The 17641-nt window shown below is 44.1% G+C and overlaps 1 protein-coding gene across 1 annotated transcript in view; it reads left to right on the forward strand.

The window, feature by feature from the left end:
• The first annotated feature begins 7768 nt into the window (after nt 1–7768).
• The window catches only part of LOC128703491 (uncharacterized), a 28213-nt gene continuing 18340 nt past the window's right edge, over nt 7769–17641 (forward strand). Inside the window, exons 1-3 of the mRNA XM_053798185.2 lie at nt 7769–8281; nt 10719–10904; nt 11090–11253. Of these exons, the coding sequence (XP_053654160.2) occupies nt 8108–8281; nt 10719–10904; nt 11090–11253 (524 nt within the window). The 5' untranslated portion in view covers nt 7769–8107. The remainder of the gene's footprint in view (nt 8282–10718; nt 10905–11089; nt 11254–17641) is intronic.

Below are 17641 nucleotides of genomic sequence, written 5' to 3' on the forward strand. Positions count from 1 at the left end.
CCTGGGATCCATATTTCGTTGTCCAAGTGATCCTTTATGTGGGTCTCAGTGAAAGCAGCGAACATTGCCTTTGCCTCTGCAAGCAGTCCACTGATGAAAGGTATTTTGTTGTTTGTTGCTGGCTTTAGACCCTGTATATTTGCAAAGAAGAATGTTATCGGACTGGTGGTATTGTTGGTACTGGGGGGGGGGGATTTTTTTTCCGGCATTAGTATCTGTATCTGTTGATGGGTGAACATAGACAACCAGTGTAAGGAAAAATGTCCAATGTTCCTACCCACGCTGGGAATTGAACTTGGACCCTCACTGTGTGAAGCGAGAGCTTTAGCCACCAAGCAAAGGCACCGACGCAACACTCTGCTTTATTAAGTTGCAGACATATCGGACACCTCTTATAAATCTCCCCATAAAGCTCTTCTATACAGTCCCTTATGAAAAAAACATTTAGTTTCAGTGGGTAATAAAGGACAAACACTGAGTGTAATAAAGCACTTAGCATGAGGGTAATAAAATAGAGAAGCACTGGGTAATAAAGCACACTGACAGTAAAGAAAACTGAGGGTAATAAAGCACACAGTAAATGACTCGTTGTAATAAAACACAGAGGGTAAAGCATTGTCACGGTAATAAAGCACTGTTAGGGCAATAAAGCACACAGGGTAATAAACCACACAGGGTAATAAAGCAGTCAGGATAATAAAGCACACTGTCAAGATAAGGCAGTCACTATCAGGGTAATAAAACACATTGTCAGGTAATGTACCACTCTCAGGGTAATAAAGCACTCACTGTCAGGGTAATAAAGCACACACTGTCAAGGTAATAAAACACTCAGGGTAATAAGTTACAGGATAATAAAGTACACACAGGGTAATAAAGCACACACTGTCAGGGTATTAAAGCACACACTGTCAGGGTATTAAAGCACACATTGTCAGGGTAATAAAGCACACACTGTCAGGGTAATAAAGCACACACTGTCAGGGTAATAAAGCACACATTGTCAGGGTAATAAAGCACACATTGTCAGGGTAATAAAGCACACATTATAAGGGTAATAAAGCACACACTGTCAGGGTAATAAAGCACACACTGTCAGGGTAATAAAGCACCTACTGTCAGGGTAATAAAGCACACTGTCAGGGTAATAAAGCACACACTGTCAGGGTAATAAAGCACGCACTGTCAGGGTAATAAAGCACACATTGTCAGGGTAATAAAGCACACACTGTCAGGGTAATAAAGCACACACTGTCGGGGAAATAAAGCACACACTGGGTAATAAAGCACACACTGTCAGGGTAATAAAGCACACAGGGTATTAAAGCACACATTATCAGGGTAATAAAGCACACACTCAGGGTAATAAAGCACACACTGTCAGGGTAATAAAGCACACACTGTCAGGGTAATAAAGCACATACTGTCAGGGTAATAAAGCACACACTGTCAGGGTAATAAAGCACACTGTCAGGGTAATAAAGCACGCACTGTCAGGGTAATAAAGCACACATTGTCAGGGTAATAAAGCACACACTGGGTAATAAAGCACACACTGTCAGGGTAATAAAGCACACATTGTCAGGGTAATAAAGCACACACTGTCAGGGTAATAAAGCACACATTGTCAGGGTAATAAAGCACACACTGTCAGGGTAATAAAGCACACATTGTCAGGGTAATAAAGCACACACTCAGGGTAATAAAGCACACACTGTCAGGGTAATAAAGCACACACTGTCAGGGTAATAAAGCACACACTCAGGGTAATAAAGCACACACTGTCAGTGTAATAAAGCACACACTGTCAGGGTAATAAAGCACACACTGTCAGTGTAATAAAGCACACTGTCAGGGTAATAAAGCACACATTGTCAGGGTAATAAAGTACACACTGTCAGGGTAATAAAGCACACACTGTCAGGGTAATAAAGCACATACTGTCAGTTTAATAAAGCACACACTGTCAGGGTAATAAAGCACACACTGTCAGGGTAATAAAGCACACTGTCAGGGTAATAAAGCACACACTTTCAGGGTAATAAAGCACACATTGTCAGGGTAATAAAGCACACACTGTCAGGGTAATAAAGCACACACTGTCAGGGTAATAAAGCACACATTGTCAGGGTAATAAAGCACACATTGTCAGGGTAATAAAGCACACATTGTCAGGGTAATAAAGCACACACTGTCAGGGTAATAAAGCACACTCTCAGGGTAATATAGCACACAGGGTAATAAAGCACACATTGTCAGGGTAATAAAGCACACACTGTCAGGGTAGTAAAGCACACTCTCAGGGTAATAAAGCACACACTGTCAGGGTAATAAAGCACACATTGTCAGGGTAATAAAGCACACATTGTCAGGGTAATAAAGCACACACTGTCAGGGTAATAAAGCACACACTGTCAGGGTAATAAAGCACACACTGTCAGGGTAATAAAGCACATACTGTCAGGGTAATAAAGCACACACTGTCAGGGTAATAAAGCACACTCTCAGGGTAATAAAGCACACACTCTCAGGGTAATAAAGCACACACTGTCAGGGTAATAAAGCACACACTGTCAGGGTAATAAAGCACACATTGTCAGGGTAATAAAGCACACATTGTCAGGGTAATAAAGCACACTTTGTCAGGGTAATAAAGCACACAGTGTCAGGGTAATAAAGCACACATTGTCAGGGTAATAAAGCACACAGTGTCAGGGTAATAAAGCACATTGTCAGGGTAATAAAGCACACACTGTCAGGGTAATAAAGCACACATTGTCAGGGTAATAAAGCACACATTGTCAGGGTAATAAAGCACACACTGTCAGGGTAATAAAGCACACATTGTCAGGGTAATAAAGCACACACTGTCAGGGTAATAAAGCACACAGTGTCAGGGTAATAAAGCACACATTGTCAGGGTAATAAAGCACACATTGTCAGGGTAATAAAGCACACATTGTCAGGGTAATAAAGCACACACTGTCAGGGTAATAAAGCACACATTGTCAGGGTAATAAAGCACACATTGTCAGGGTAATAAAGCACACAGTGTCAGGGTAATAAAGCACACAGTGTCATGGTAATAAAGCACACAGTGTCAGGGTAATAAAGCACACACTGTCAGGGTAATAAAGCACACAGTCAGGTTAATAAAGCACACATTGTCAGGGTAATAAAGCACACATTGTCAGGGTAATAAAGCACACATTGTCAGGGTAATAAAGCACACACTGTCAGGGTAATAAAGCACAGTGTCAGGGTAATAAAGCACACAGTGTCAGTGTAATAAAACACACAGTGTCAGGGTAATAAAGCACACATTGTCAGGGTAATAAAGCACACATTGTCAGGGTAATAAAGCACACATTGTCAGGGTAATAAAGCACACACTGTCAGGGTAATAAAGCACACAGTGTCAGGGTAATAAAGCACACAGTGTCAGGGTAATAAAGCACACATTGTCAGGGTAATAAAGCACACATTGTCAGGGTAATAAAGCACACATTGTCAGGGTAATAAAGCACACAGGGTAATAAAGCACACATTGTCAGGGTAATAAAGCACACATTGTCAGGGTAATAAAGCACACATTGTGAGGGTAATAAAGCACTCACTGTCAGGGTAATAAAGCACACATTGTCAGGGTAATAAAGCACACACTGTCAGGGTAATAAAGCACACACTGTCGGGGTAATAAAGCACACATTGTCAGGTTAATAAAGCACACATTGTCAGGGTAATAAAGCACACATTGTCAGGGTAATAAAGCACACATTGTCAGGTTAATAAAGCACACATTGTCAGGGTAATAAAGCACACATTGTCAGGGTAATAAAGCACACATTGTCAGGGTAATAAAGCACACATTGTCAGGGTAATAAAGCACACACTCAGGTTAATAAAGCACACATTGTCAGGGTAATAAAGCACACATTGTCAGGGTAATAAAGCACACATTGTCAGGGTAATAAAGCACACATTGTCAGGGTAATAAAGCACACACTGTCAGGGTAATAGAGCACACAGTGTCAGGGTAATAAAGCACACATTGTCAGGGTAATAAAGCACACACTGTCAGGGTAATAAAGCACACAGTGTCAGGGTAATAAAGCACACACTGTCAGGGTAATAAAGCACAGTGTCAGGGTAATAAAGCACACACTGTCAGGGTAATAAAGCACACATTGTCAGGGTAATAAAGCACACATTGTCAGGGTAATAAAGCACACACTGTCAGGGTAATAAAGCACACATTATCAGGGTAATAAAGCACACACTGTCAGGGTAATAAAGCACACATTGTCAGGGTAATAAAGCACACACTGTCAGGGTAATAAAGCACACACTGTCAGGGTAATAAAGCACACACTGTCAGGGTAATAAAGCACACATTGTCAGGGTAATAAAGCACACATTGTCAGGGTAATAAAGCACACATTGTCAGGGTAATAAAGCACAAATTGTCAGGGTAATAAAGCACACACTGTCAGGGTAATAAAGCACACACTGTCAGGGTAATAAAGCACACACTGTCAGGGTAATAAAGCACACATTGTCAGGTTAATAAAGCACACATTGTCAGGGTAATAAAGCACACATTGTCAGGGTAATAAAGCACACATTGTCAGGTTAATAAAGCACACATTGTCATGGTAATAAAGCACACATTGTCAGGGTAATAAAGCACACATTGTCAGGGTAATAAAGCACACATTGTCAGGGTAATAAAGCACACACTGACAGGGTAATAAAGCACACACTGTCAGGGTAATAAAGCACACATTGTCAGGGTAATAAAGCACACATTGTCAGGGTAATAAAGCACACATTGTCAGGGTAATAAAGCACACATTGTCAGGGTAATAAAGCACACATTGTCAGGGTAATAAAGCACACATTGTCAGGGTAATAAAGCACATATTGTCAGGGTAATAAAGCACACATTGTCAGGGTAATAAAGCACACACTGTCAGGGTAATAAAGCACACACTGTCAGGGTAATAAAGCACACACTGTCAGGGTAATAAAGCACACATTGTCAGTGTAATAAAGCACACACTGTCAGGGTAATAAAGCACACATTGTCAGGGTAATAAAGCACACATTGTCAGGGTAATAAAGCACACATTGTCAGGGTAATAAAGCACACACTGTCAGGGTAATAAAGCACACACTGTCATGGTAATAAAGCACACATTGTCAGGGTAATAAAGCACACATTGTCGGGGTAATAAAGCACACATTGTCAGGGTAATAAAGCACACACTGTCAGGGTAATAAAGCACACACTGTCAGGGTAATAAAGCACACATTGTCAGGGTAATAAAGCACACATTGTCAGGGTAATAAAGCACACATTGTCAGGGTAATAAAGCACACATTGTCAGGGTAATAAAGCACACATTGTCAGGGTAATAAAGCACACATTGTCAGGGTAATAAAGCACACATTGTCAGGGTAATAAAGCACACACTGTCAGGGTAATAAAGCACACACTGTCAGGGTAATAAAGCACACACTGTCAGGGTAATAAAGCACACACTGTCAGGGTAATAAAGCACACACTGTCAGGGTAATAAAGCACACACTGTCAGGGTAATAAAGCACACACTGTCAGGGTAATAAAGCACACATTGTCAGTGTAATAAAGCACACATTGTCAGGGTAATAAAGCACACACTGTCAGGGTAATAAAGCACACACTGTCAGGGTAATAAAGCACACACTGTCAGGGTAATAAAGCACACACTGTCAGGGTAATAAAGCACACATTGTCAGTGTAATAAAGCACACATTGTCAGGGTAATAAAGCACACATTGTCAGGGTAATAAAGCACACACTGTCAGGGTAATAAAGCACACATTGTCAGGGTAATAAAGCACACATTGTCAGTGTAATAAAGCACACATTGTCAGGGTAATAAAGCACACATTGTCAGGGTAATAAAGCACACACTGTCAGGGTAATAAAGCACACACTGTCAGGGTAATAAAGCACACACTGTCAGGGTAATAAAGCACACACTGTCAGGGTAATAAAGCACACATTGTCAGTGTAATAAAGCACACATTGTCAGGGTAATAAAGCACACACTGTCAGGGTAATAAAGCACACATTGTCAGGGTAATAAAGCACACATTGTCAGTGTAATAAAGCACACATTGTCAGGGTAATAAAGCACACATTGTCAGGGTAATAAAGCACACACTGTCAGGGTAATAAAGCACACACTGTCAGGGTAATAAAGCACACATTGTCAGGGTAATAAAGCACACATTGTCAGTGTAATAAAGCACACATTGTCAGGGTAATAAAGCACACACTGTCAGGGTAATAAAGCACACACTGTCAGGGTAATAAAGCACACATTGTCAGGGTAATAAAGCACACATTGTCAGGGTAATAAAGCACACATTGTCAGGGTAATAAAGCACACACTGTCAGGGTAATAAAGCACACACTGTCAGGGTAATAAAGCACACATTGTCAGGGTAATAAAGCACACATTGTCAGTGTAATAAAGCACACATTGTCAGGGTAATAAAGCACGCACTGTCAGGGTAATAAAGCACACATTGTCAGGGTAATAAAGCACACACTGTCAGGGTAATAAAGCACACATTGTCAGGGTAATAAAGCACACAGTGTCAGGGTAATAAAGCACACAGTGTCAGGGTAATAAAGCACACACTGTCAGGGTAATAAAGCACACACTGTCAGGGTAATAAAGCACACATTGTCAGGGTAATAAAGCACACATTGTCAGGGTAATAAAGCACACACTCAGGGTAATAAAGCACACATTGTCAGGGTAATAAAGCACACACTGTCAGGGTAATAAAGCACACACTGTCAGGGTAATAAAGCACATTGTCAGGGTAATAAAGCACACATTGTCAGGGTAATAAAGCACACATTGTCAGGGTAATAAAGCACACATTGTCAGGGTAATAAAGCACACATTGTCAGGGTAATAAAGCACACATTGTCAGTGTAATAAAGCACACATTGTCAGGGTAATAAAGCACACACTGTCAGGGTAACAAAGCACACACTGTCAGGGTAATAAAGCACACATTGTCAGGGTAATAAAGCACACATTGTCAGGGTAATAAAGCACACATTGTCAGGGTAATAAAGCACACATTGTCAGGGTAATAAAGCCCACATTGTCAGGGTAATAAAGCACACATTGTCAGAGTAATAAAGCAATCTCTTTCCATCGCTGGTTTTATTAACCTCTCGCCCGTGAGGGTTTAGCGCCTCTCGGTCGGTAACTATGACAACCAATACAAACACACACTGGTAACCCTGCGTCTTGTGGGTTTACCGCCTCTCTGTATAGTGTATATCTCAGTGTATATACACTGTGTGGTGTATATCTCAGTGTATATACACTGTGAGGTGTATATCTCAGTGTATATACACTGCGAGGTGTATATCTCAGTGTATATACACTGTGTGGTGTATATCTCAGTGTATACACACTGTGTGGTGTATATCTCAGTGTATATACACTGTGTGGTGTATATCTCAGTGTATACACACTGTGTGGTGTATATCTCAGTGTATATACACTGCGAGGTGTATATCTCAGTGTATATACACTGTGTGGTGTATATCTCAGTGTATATACACTGTGAGGTGTATATCTCAGTGTATATACACTGTGAGGTGTATATCTCAGTGTATATACACTGTGAGGTGTATATCTCAGTGTATATACACTGTGAGGTGTATATCTCAGTGTATATACACTGTGAGGTGTATATCTCAGTGTATATATACTGCGAGGTGTATATCTCAGTGTATATACACTGTGAGGTGTATATCTCAGTGTATATACACAGTGTAACATATAGATCATAATGGCCCTGGTGTAGTAGACAGACCTGAAACCTAACTCACTGAACGACCCCCATACAGGTTTAGCGCACGTCCTCAACGCACAAAAGCCACCCTAGGGAATGGAGCAGTAGATAGTGTGTATACCACAAGAGTCAGAACCGAGTGTAATTCTAGGGCAGTGCCGGCTGAAGGCTCGATCTTCCTATATTTTTGGCTTCAAAGTGCACTACGTCGACTTTGAAGTCATTTAGAAGGATGGAGGTGAAGGATGGTGTGCCACGGGTGCCCAAGAGGGGCCAGGAGCTGGCCAAGACGGCCTTGGCTAAGTTCAAGGTGCCTAGCAAGGTCAGGCTGAAGACGCCTTACGTCCCACCTGCTGAGAAAGATCTCTTCCAGTACACTGAGAAGACTGAGAGAGACCTTTGTAAGGTGAGTGTGACCTTTGTAAGGTGAGTGTTACCTTTGTAAGGTGAGTGAGATAAGATAAGATAAGATTTCGTTCGGATTTTTAACCCCGGAGGGTTAGCCACCCAGGATAACCCAAGAAAGTCAGTGCGTCATCGAGGACTGTCTAACTTATTTCCATTGGGGTCCTTAATCTTGTCCCCCAGGATGCGACCCACACCAGTCGACTAACACCCAAGTACCTATTTGCTGCTAGGTGAACAGGACAACAGGTGTAAGGAAACGTGTCAAATGTTTCCACCCGCCGGGAATCGAACCCGGGCCCTCCGTGTGTGAAGCGGGAGCTTTAGCCACCAGACCACCGGGCCACCGTGACCTTTGTAAGGTGAGTGTGACCTTTGTAAGTTGAGTGTGACCTTTGTAAGGTGAGTGTGGCATTTGTAAGGTGAGTGGGATTTGTAAGGTGAGTGTGACCTTTGTAAGGTGAGTGTGACCTTTGTAAGGTGAGTGTGGCCTTAGTAAGGTGAGTGTGGCCTTTGTAAGGTGAGTGTGGCATTTGTAAGGTGAGTGTGAGCTTTGTAAGGTGAGTGTGACCTTTGTAAGGTGAGTATGACCTTTGTAAGGTGAGTGTGACCTTTGTAAGGTGAGTGTGGCCTTTGTAAGGTGAATGTGACCTTTGTAAGGTGAGTGTGACCTTTATAAGGTGAGTGTGACCTTTATGAGGTCATTATTTTTAAAAGCTGTTCCTGGTATTGCTGGGAAGTTGTTATCTGGAGTCTTGTATACAACCACAATGACCAGGTTTTGGTTCTCGATCTTCACTGCCAAAAAATTAACTGCATCATCTGAGGTGTTCAGTTGTTCCGAGCAAATGAGCGGCTCTGTGACATACAGGCCAACCCTCCCTTGTTGCCTGTTCACTGTCGCATCTAAACAGGTTCTAACCTGGGATCTATATTTCATTGCCAAAGTGATCCTTTATGTTGTCGTGTTTATGGTATGTAGAGGGCTTGTTGGCTCTAATATGTGTTGTTGTGGAGTGGGGGATACTGACTGTGCCACCACTCCGGTACTGATCCGAGTTAGTGTAAGATTTAAGATAAGATAAGATAAGATTTCGTTCGGATTTTTAACCCCGGAGGGTTAGCCACCCAGGATAACCCAAGAAAGTCAGTGCGTCATCGAGGACTGTCTAACTTATTTCCATTGTGGTCCTTAATCTTGTCCCCCAGGATGCGACCCACACCAGTCGACTAACACCCAGGTACCTATTTGCTGCTAGGTGAACAGGACAACAGGTGTAAGGAAACGTGTCGAATGTTTCCACCCGCCGGGAATCGAACCCGGGCCCTCCGTGTGTGAAGCGGGAGCTTTAGCCACCAGGCCACCAGCTTTTGTTTTCCTGTCACTAAAAAACATCTGTCTCTGGATTGGTTGTGGCTACCCTTGCTTTGTTTTTCCATGGTCTGGGTGACCTGTATCTTCTTGTCCCCTTTAGATGGTGTGTCTGACAGTGTGTTTTGGAGTATTGTCTTTCATGTATTGAAGACTGACACATTTCAGGGTGAAATAAGTTACAAGAAGAGTTTCATCCTCTTGTCATGTGGGTGTGGCATTTTTTTAGGATGGTCAGAACTGCACGTCCCACCTGTTTTTCCAGACATTCCATACCTACAGATACCCAAGGCATAGAATTTCCACAGATTTGTTTGTTTCTTCCAGGATTTTTGTGACTGCATTCTCTACTGATGCATTTTTCTTTGACTCCCCATTATCTACAGCACCTGTACTAACATCAGTGCCTCCACTACTTTTTTACTGCTAATGTATCAACACTTCCCCAAAGCATTATCCCCATTTTTTCATCTCCAGCAATATTGCTGTTTTGTATTTCTGGAATTCATATATCTTTGTCTTTACCTGTTTGGTCAACACCAGGACCACTATTTCCATCTTTCATTTCTGTATTCTCACAGGCACTGTCCTCCAAGACAGCATCAACACCAGGGGTGACATCCCCATCTGACCCACTCCTTTTGTTTTCCTGTTATACAAGACTGTCAAGTTTTCTAAGAAGGATATTTTTTTGTTGGTGTTTCTGTCTTTTAGTATAGCTGTAATTTTCTCCCACAGGTGTCCAGCACTTGGGCAGACCCAAAAATATTTTCCTGATTTAGTATCATTAGTGGTGGATTGCTGAAAATTTACACACGTCCCATGGGACCATTTTCCACAGAGATTGTATCCAACCCAAGTGATATTATTTATAGTTACAGTATCCCATACATCAAGCTTTACTCCTGGTACACTTGACAGATCTAAGTAGGCTAGCTAGTGTATAAGTCTACTATACAAGTATTTTGTTTTAGAAAGTACTGGTAAAAGTGTTTGACTTTTGTGTTGGGTGAACTGATGATCACTGGCAGCTTGTGTGTGTTGAGGGTATGAATATAATCTACAGGACTTGGTTGAGAGTGGAGGTGGGCCTTTACTAGCCAGTCGTGTGAGGCATGGAGAGGTCAGTCAACCTCAGGAGAGGCTGGAGGTTGAGCTGGGTCCACCTCGAAGAAGGACCAGCGCCACCCCCACACAACCTCAGAGTGCCAGTGACTATCTCTCAGCCGTCCGTACCACAGCAAGAGATAAAGTAAGCCTCTCTCTCTCTCTTACCATCGTGAATTACAGTGGGACGTGACTTACAATGGTGAATTACAGTGGGACATGACTTACAATGGTGAATTACAGTGGGACATGACTTACAATGGTGAATTACAGTGGGGTGTGACTTACACCTTTGTTTACCTACTCAAAGAACGCCGCTACTCCACACAGAACCTGGCCAGAGTGGCGGAGGTGGAGTCACAAAGACTGAAGAAAGAACTGGAGAAGGAGGTAGAGGTCAACAATGCCCTGGAGTACCAGCTACACACCCACCAGACAGTCTTACAGAAGTTCCTCCAGCACCACTACAGTCAAGTTACTGACGCTATCACCAAGTTAGCTTCAAGTTCACTTCAAGGAAAAGAGATTTCAGGACAAAGTTTTCACTGGGGTCGACTTTCCGCTCACTGTAGAGCTTTATAAAGACTCCCTAAAGCTCCACACAGAACAAAACACTAAACACTGAAGACAGGGTAGATTAGGGGAACAATATCTCAGCCTGGAAGGTAGTCTTAACTACCCTAGATAAGACATGTGCATCATTTACGTATCTTTAGTCCTGGAACGTTTCGCCTTCGTAGTAGACTTCTTCAGTCGAATAGAGAGAGGGCAGCTGAAGCCTTAGATAAATAACAAAAAGGCACAATACCGTGACTGGAACGATACACAAATAACCCGCACATAAAAGAGAGAAGCTTACGACGACGTTTCGGTCCGACTTGGACCATTGACAAAGTCACACTAACAGAGGTGGAGCAGGACGGCTATATATAGGCAGGAAGAGGTGGAGGTAGTAGTAGTAGTAGTAGTAGTACAAGAAATGTATATAATACCGACAGGATGAAATGACACATGCACAACACCCGGGCATCCCCACCATAGACGTTTCGCCATCCAGCCAGCCACGTTTCGGTCCGACTTGGACCATTGACAAAGTCACACTAACAGAGGTGGAGCAGGACGGCTATATATAGGCAGGAAGAGGTGGAGGTAGTAGTAGTAGTAGTAGTAGTACAAGAAATGTATATAATACCGACAGGATGAAATGACACATGCACAACACCCGGGCATCCCCACCATAGACGTTTCGCCATCCAGCCAGCCACTGGATGGCGAAACGTCCACAACAAAGACAACCAGACGCCGCACATGTGTCTAATTTCATCAGTAGTTGTAGTAGAAGAAGAAGAGGTAGTAGTAGTGGTAGTGGTAGAAGTGGGAAATAAGGAAGACGAGCCAGTCAAATACAAAGGAAGGGGAGCACTGCAAGAGAGCTAGAAACCCACAGAGGGAGAGCAAGCGCACCGAGGTGCGTGAAAGGGGAAGTGGTGAAATAAAATAAAGAAGGAACAGAAACACGAGACAGGAGAGAGAAAGACAACCCAGCCGTCCTGCTCCACCTCTGTTAGTGTGATTTTGTCAATGGTCCAAGTCGGACCGAAACGTCGTCGTAAGCTTCTCTCTTTTATGTGCGGGTTATTTGTGTACTGAAGCCTTAGAGACGTAATCAGTCCATTACTATCAAAGAGGTAGTTTTGAAGAGGTCAGTCCCTCAGCTTTAATGTAAGGTGGTCAGTCCTTCACCCGTAGTAGATGGCAGTCAGTCCCTCAGCCTTAACAGAAGGTTCAGTTCCTCAATCATGATAGAAGGTAGTCAGTCCCTCAGTCTTGATAGAAGGTAGTCAGTCCCTCAGTCTTGATAGAAGGTAGTCAGTCCCTCAGTCTTGATAGAAGGTAGTCAGTTCCTCAATCATGATAGAAGGTAGTCAGTCCTTCAGTCTTGATAGAAGGTAGTCAGTCCCTCAGTCTTGATAGAAGGTAGTCAGTCCCTCAGTCTTGATAGAAGGTAGTCAGTCCCTCAGTCTTGATAGAAGGTAGTCAGTCCCTCAGTCTTGATAGAAGGTAGTCAGTCCCTCAGTCTTGATAGAAGGTAGTCAGTCCCTCAGTCTTGATAGAAGGTAGTCAGTCCTTCAGTCTTGATAGAAGGTAGTCAGTCCTTCAGTCTTGATAGAAGGTAGTCAGTCCCTCAGTCTTGATAGAAGGTAGTCAGTCCCTCAGTCTTGATAGAAGGTAGTCAGTTCCTCAATCATGATAGAAGGTAGTCAGTCCTTCAGTCTTGATAGAAGGTAGTCAGTCCCTCAGTCCTGATAGAAGGTAGTCAGTCCCTCAGTCTTGATAGAAGGTAGTCAGTCCCTCAGTCCTGATAGAAGGTAGTCAGTCCCTCAGTCTTGATAGAAGGTAGTCAGTTCCTCAATCATGATAGAAGGTAGTCAGTCCTTCAGTCTTGATAGAAGGTAGTCAGTCCCTCAGTCTTGATAGAAGGTAGTCAGTCCCTCAGTCTTGATAGAAGGTAGTCAGTCCTTCAGTCTTGATAGAAGGTAGTCAGTCCTTCAGTCTTGATAGAAGGTAGTCAGTCCCTCAGTCTTGATAGAAGGTAGTCAGTCCCTCAGTCTTGATAGAAGGTAGTCAGTCCCTCAGTCTTGATAGAAGGTAGTCAGTCCTTCAGTCTTGATAGAAGGTAGTCAGTCCTTCAGTCTTGATAGAAGGTAGTCAGTCCTTCAGTCTTGATAGAAGGTAGTCAGTCCCTCAGTCTTGATAGAAGGTAGTCAGTCCCTCAGTCTTGATAGAAGGTAGTCAGTCCCTCAGTCTTGATAGAAGGTAGTCAGTCCTTCAGTCTTGATAGAAGGTAGTCAGTCCTTCAGTCTTGATAGAAGGTAGTCAGTCCTTCAGTCTTGATAGAAGGTAGTCAGTCCCTCAGTCTTGATAGAAGGTAGTCAGTCCCTCAGTCTTGATAGAAGGTAGTCAGTCCTTCAGTCTTGATAGAAGGTAGTCAGTCCTTCAGTCTTGATAGAAGGTAGTCAGTCCCTCAGTCTTGATAGAAGGTAGTCAGTCCCTCAGTCTTGATAGAAGGTAGTCAGTCCTTCAGTCTTGATAGAAGGTAGTCAGTCCTTCAGTCTTGATAGAAGGTAGTCAGTCCCTCAGTCTTGATAGAAGGTAGTCAGTCCTTCAGTCTTGATAGAAGGTAGTCAGTCCCTCAGTCTTGATAGAAGGTAGTCAGTCCCTCAGTCAGGATAGAAGGTAGTCAGTCCCTCAGTCTTGACAGAAGGTAGTCAGTCCTTCAGTCTTGATAGAAGGTAGTCAGTCCCTCAGTCTTGATAGAAGGTAGTCAGTCCTTCAGTCTTGATAGAAGGTAGTCAGTCCCTCAGTCTTGATAGAAGGTAGTCAGTCCCTCAGTCTTGATAGAAGGTAGTCAGTCCCTCAGTCTTGACAGAAGGTAGTCAGTCCCTCAGTCTTGACAGAAGGTAGTCAGTCCCTCAGTCTTGATAGAAGGTAGTCAGTCCCTCAGTCTTGATAGAAGGTAGTCAGTCCCTCAGTCTTGACAGAAGGTAGTCAGTCCCTCACTCTTGATAGAAGGTAGTCAGTCCTTCAGTCTTGATAGAAGGTAGTCAGTCCCTCAGTCTTGATAGAAGGTAGTCAGTCCCTCAGTCTTGATAGAAGGTAGTCAGTCCCTCAGTCTTGACAGAAGGTAGTCAGTCCCTCAGTCTTGATAGAAGGTAGTCAGTCCCTCAGTCTTGACAGAAGGTAGTCAGTCCTTCAGTCTTGATAGAAGGTAGTCAGTCCCTCAGTCTTGATAGAAGGTAGTCAGTCCTTCAGTCTTGATAGAAGGTAGTCAGTCCCTCAGTCTTGACAGAAGGTAGTCAGTCCCTCAGTCTTGATAGAAGGTAGTCAGTCCCTCAGTCTTGATAGAAGGTAGTCAGTCCCTCAGTCTTGATATAAGGTTTACCTGGAGTTTACCTGGAGAGAGTTCCGGGGGTCAAAGCCCCCGCGGCCCGGTCTGTGACCAGGCCGCCTGGTGGATCAGAGCCTGATCAACCAGGCTGTTACTGCTGGCTGCACGCAATCCAACGTACGAGCCACAGCCCGGCTGGTCAGGTACCGACTTTAGGTGTTTGTCCAGTGCCAGCTTGAAGACAAGACACATATGCAACAATTAGACAACTTTATTCCGAAACGTTTCGCCTACACAGTAGGCTTCTTCAGTCGAATACAGAAAGTAGGCAGGAACAGTAGAGATGTGAAGACGATGTAATCAGTCCATCACCCTTGAAGTCGTAGAATTTGAGGTTGTCAGTCCCTCGGCCTGGAGAAGTTCAGTTCCATAGTCAGGAACTATCTGAAGATCAAGCGACAGTGCGGGTGATGGACTGATTACATCGTCTTCACATCTCTACTGTTCCTGCCTACTTTCTGTATTCGACTGAAGAAGCCTACTGTGTAGGCGAAACGTTTCGGAATAAAGTTGTCTAACTGTTGCATATGTGTCTTACCTAACAACCTGTCGGTATTGTATACCATTTTGATGTTCAGCTTGAAGACAGCCAGGGGTCTATTGGTAATCCCCCTTATGTATGCTGGGAGGCAGTTGAACAGTCTTGGGCCCCTGACACTTATTGTATTGTCTCTTAACGTGCTAGTGACACCCCTGCTTTTCATTGGGGGGATGTTGCATCATCTGCCAAGTCTTTTGCTTTCGTTGTGAGTGATTTTCGAAGGTAGTCAGTCCCTCAGTCTTGATAGAAGGTAGTCAGTCCCTCAGTCTTGATAGAAGGTAGTCAGTCCCTCAGTCCTGATAGAAGGTAGTCAGTCCCTCAGTCCTGATAGAAGGTAGTCAGTCCCTCAGTCCTGATAGAAGGTAGTCAGTCCCTCAGTCCTGATAGAAGGTAGTCAGTCCCTCAGTCTTGATAGAAGGTAGTCAGTCCCTCAGTCCTGATAGAAGGTAGTCAGTCCCTCAGTCTTGATAGAAGGTAGTCAGTCCCTCAGTCTTGATAGAAGGTAGTCAGTCCCTCAGTCTTGATAGAAGGTAGTCAGTCCCTCAGTCTTGATAGAAGGTAGTCAGTCCCTCAGTCTTGATAGAAGGTAGTCAGTCCCTCAGTCTTGATAGAAGGTAGTCAGTCCCTCAGTCCTGATAGAAGGTAGTCAGTCCCTCAGTCTTGATAGAAGGTAGTCAGTCCCTCAGTCTTGATAGAAGGTAGTCAGTCCCTCAGTCCTGATAGAAGGTAGTCAGTCCCTCAGTCTTGATAGAAGGTAGTCAGTCCCTCAGTCTTGATAGAAGGTAGTCAGTCCCTCAGTCCTGATAGAAGGTAGTCAGTCCCTCAGTCTTGATAGAAGGTAGTCAGTACCTCAGTCTTGATAGAAGGTAGTCAATCCCCCAGTCTTGATAGAAGGTAGTCAATCCCTCAGTCTAGATAGAAGGTAGTCAGTCCCTCAGTCTTGATAGAAGGTAGTCAGTCCCTCAGTCTTGACAGAAGGTAGTCAGTCCCTCAGTCTTGACAGAAGGTAGTCAGTCCCTCAGTCTTGACAGAAGGTAGTCAGTCCCTCAGTCTTGACAGAAGGTAGTCAGGCCCTCAGTCTTGACAGAAGGTAGTCAGTCCCTCAGTCTTGATAGAAGGTAGTCAGTCCCTCAGTCTTGACAGAAGGTAGTCAGTCCCTCAGTCTTGACAGAAGGTAGTCAGTCCCTCAGTCTTGATAGAAGGTAGTCAGTCCCTCAGTCTTGACAGAAGGTAGTCAGTCCCTCAGTCTTGACAGAAGGTAGTCAGTCCCTTAGTCTTGACAGAAGGTAGTCAGTCCCTCAGTCTTGACAGAAGGTAGTCAGTCCCTCAGTCTTGACAGAAGGTAGTCAGGCCCTCAGTCTTGACAGAAGGTAGTCAGTCCCTCAGTCTTGACAGAAGGTAGTCAGGCCCTCAGTCTTGACAGAAGGTAGTCAGGCCCTCAGTCTTGACAGAAGGTAGTCAGTCCCTCAGTCTTGACAGAAGGTAGTCAGTCCCTCAGTCTTGACAGAAGGTAGTCAGGCCCACAGTCTTGACAGAAGGTAGTCAGTCACTCAGTCTTGACAGAAGGTAGTCAGTCCCTCAGTCTTGACAGAAGGTAGTCAGGCCCTCAGTCTTGACAGAAGGTAGTCAGTCCCTCAGTCTTGACAGAAGGTAGTCAGGCCCTCAGTCTTGACAGAAGGTAGTCAGGCCCTCAGTCTTGACAGAAGGTAGTCAGTCCCTCAGTCTTGACAGAAGGTAGTCAGGCCCTCAGTCTTGACAGAAGGTAGTCAGTCCCTCAGTCTTGACAGAAGGCAGTCAGTCCCTCAGTCTTGACAGAAGGTAGTCAGTCCCTCAGTCTTGACAGAAGGTAGTCAGTCCCTCAGTCTTGACAGAAGGTAGTCAGTCCCTCAGTCTTGATAGAAGGTAGTCAGTCCCTCAGTCTTGACAGAAGGTAGTCAGTCCCTCAGTCTTGACAGAAGGTAGTCAGTCCCTCAGTCTTGACAGAAGGTAGTCAGTCCTTCAGTCTTGAGAGAAGGTAGTCAGTCCCTCAGTCTTGAGAGAAGGTAGTCAGTCCCTCAGTCTTGATAGAAGGTAGTCAGTCCCTCAGTCTTGACAGAAGGTAGTCAGTCCCTCAGTCTTGACAGAAGGTAGTCAGTCCCTTAGTCTTGACAGAAGGTAGTCAGTCCCTCAGTCTTGACAGAAGGTAGTCAGTCCCTTAGTCTTGACAGAAGGTAGTCAGTCCCTTAGTCTTGACAGAAGGTAGTCAGTCCCTCAGTCTTGACAGAAGGTAGTCAGTCCCTCAGTCTTGACAGAAGGTAGTCAGTCCCTCAGTCTTGACAGAAGGTAGTCAGTCCCTCAGTCTTGACAGAAGGTAGTCAGTCCCTCAGTCTTGACAGAAGGTAGTCAGTCCCTC

Source organism: Cherax quadricarinatus, chromosome 93 (assembly GCF_038502225.1).
Source record: "Cherax quadricarinatus isolate ZL_2023a chromosome 93, ASM3850222v1, whole genome shotgun sequence".
In the NCBI taxonomy this organism is placed as follows: domain Eukaryota; kingdom Metazoa; phylum Arthropoda; class Malacostraca; order Decapoda; family Parastacidae; genus Cherax; species Cherax quadricarinatus.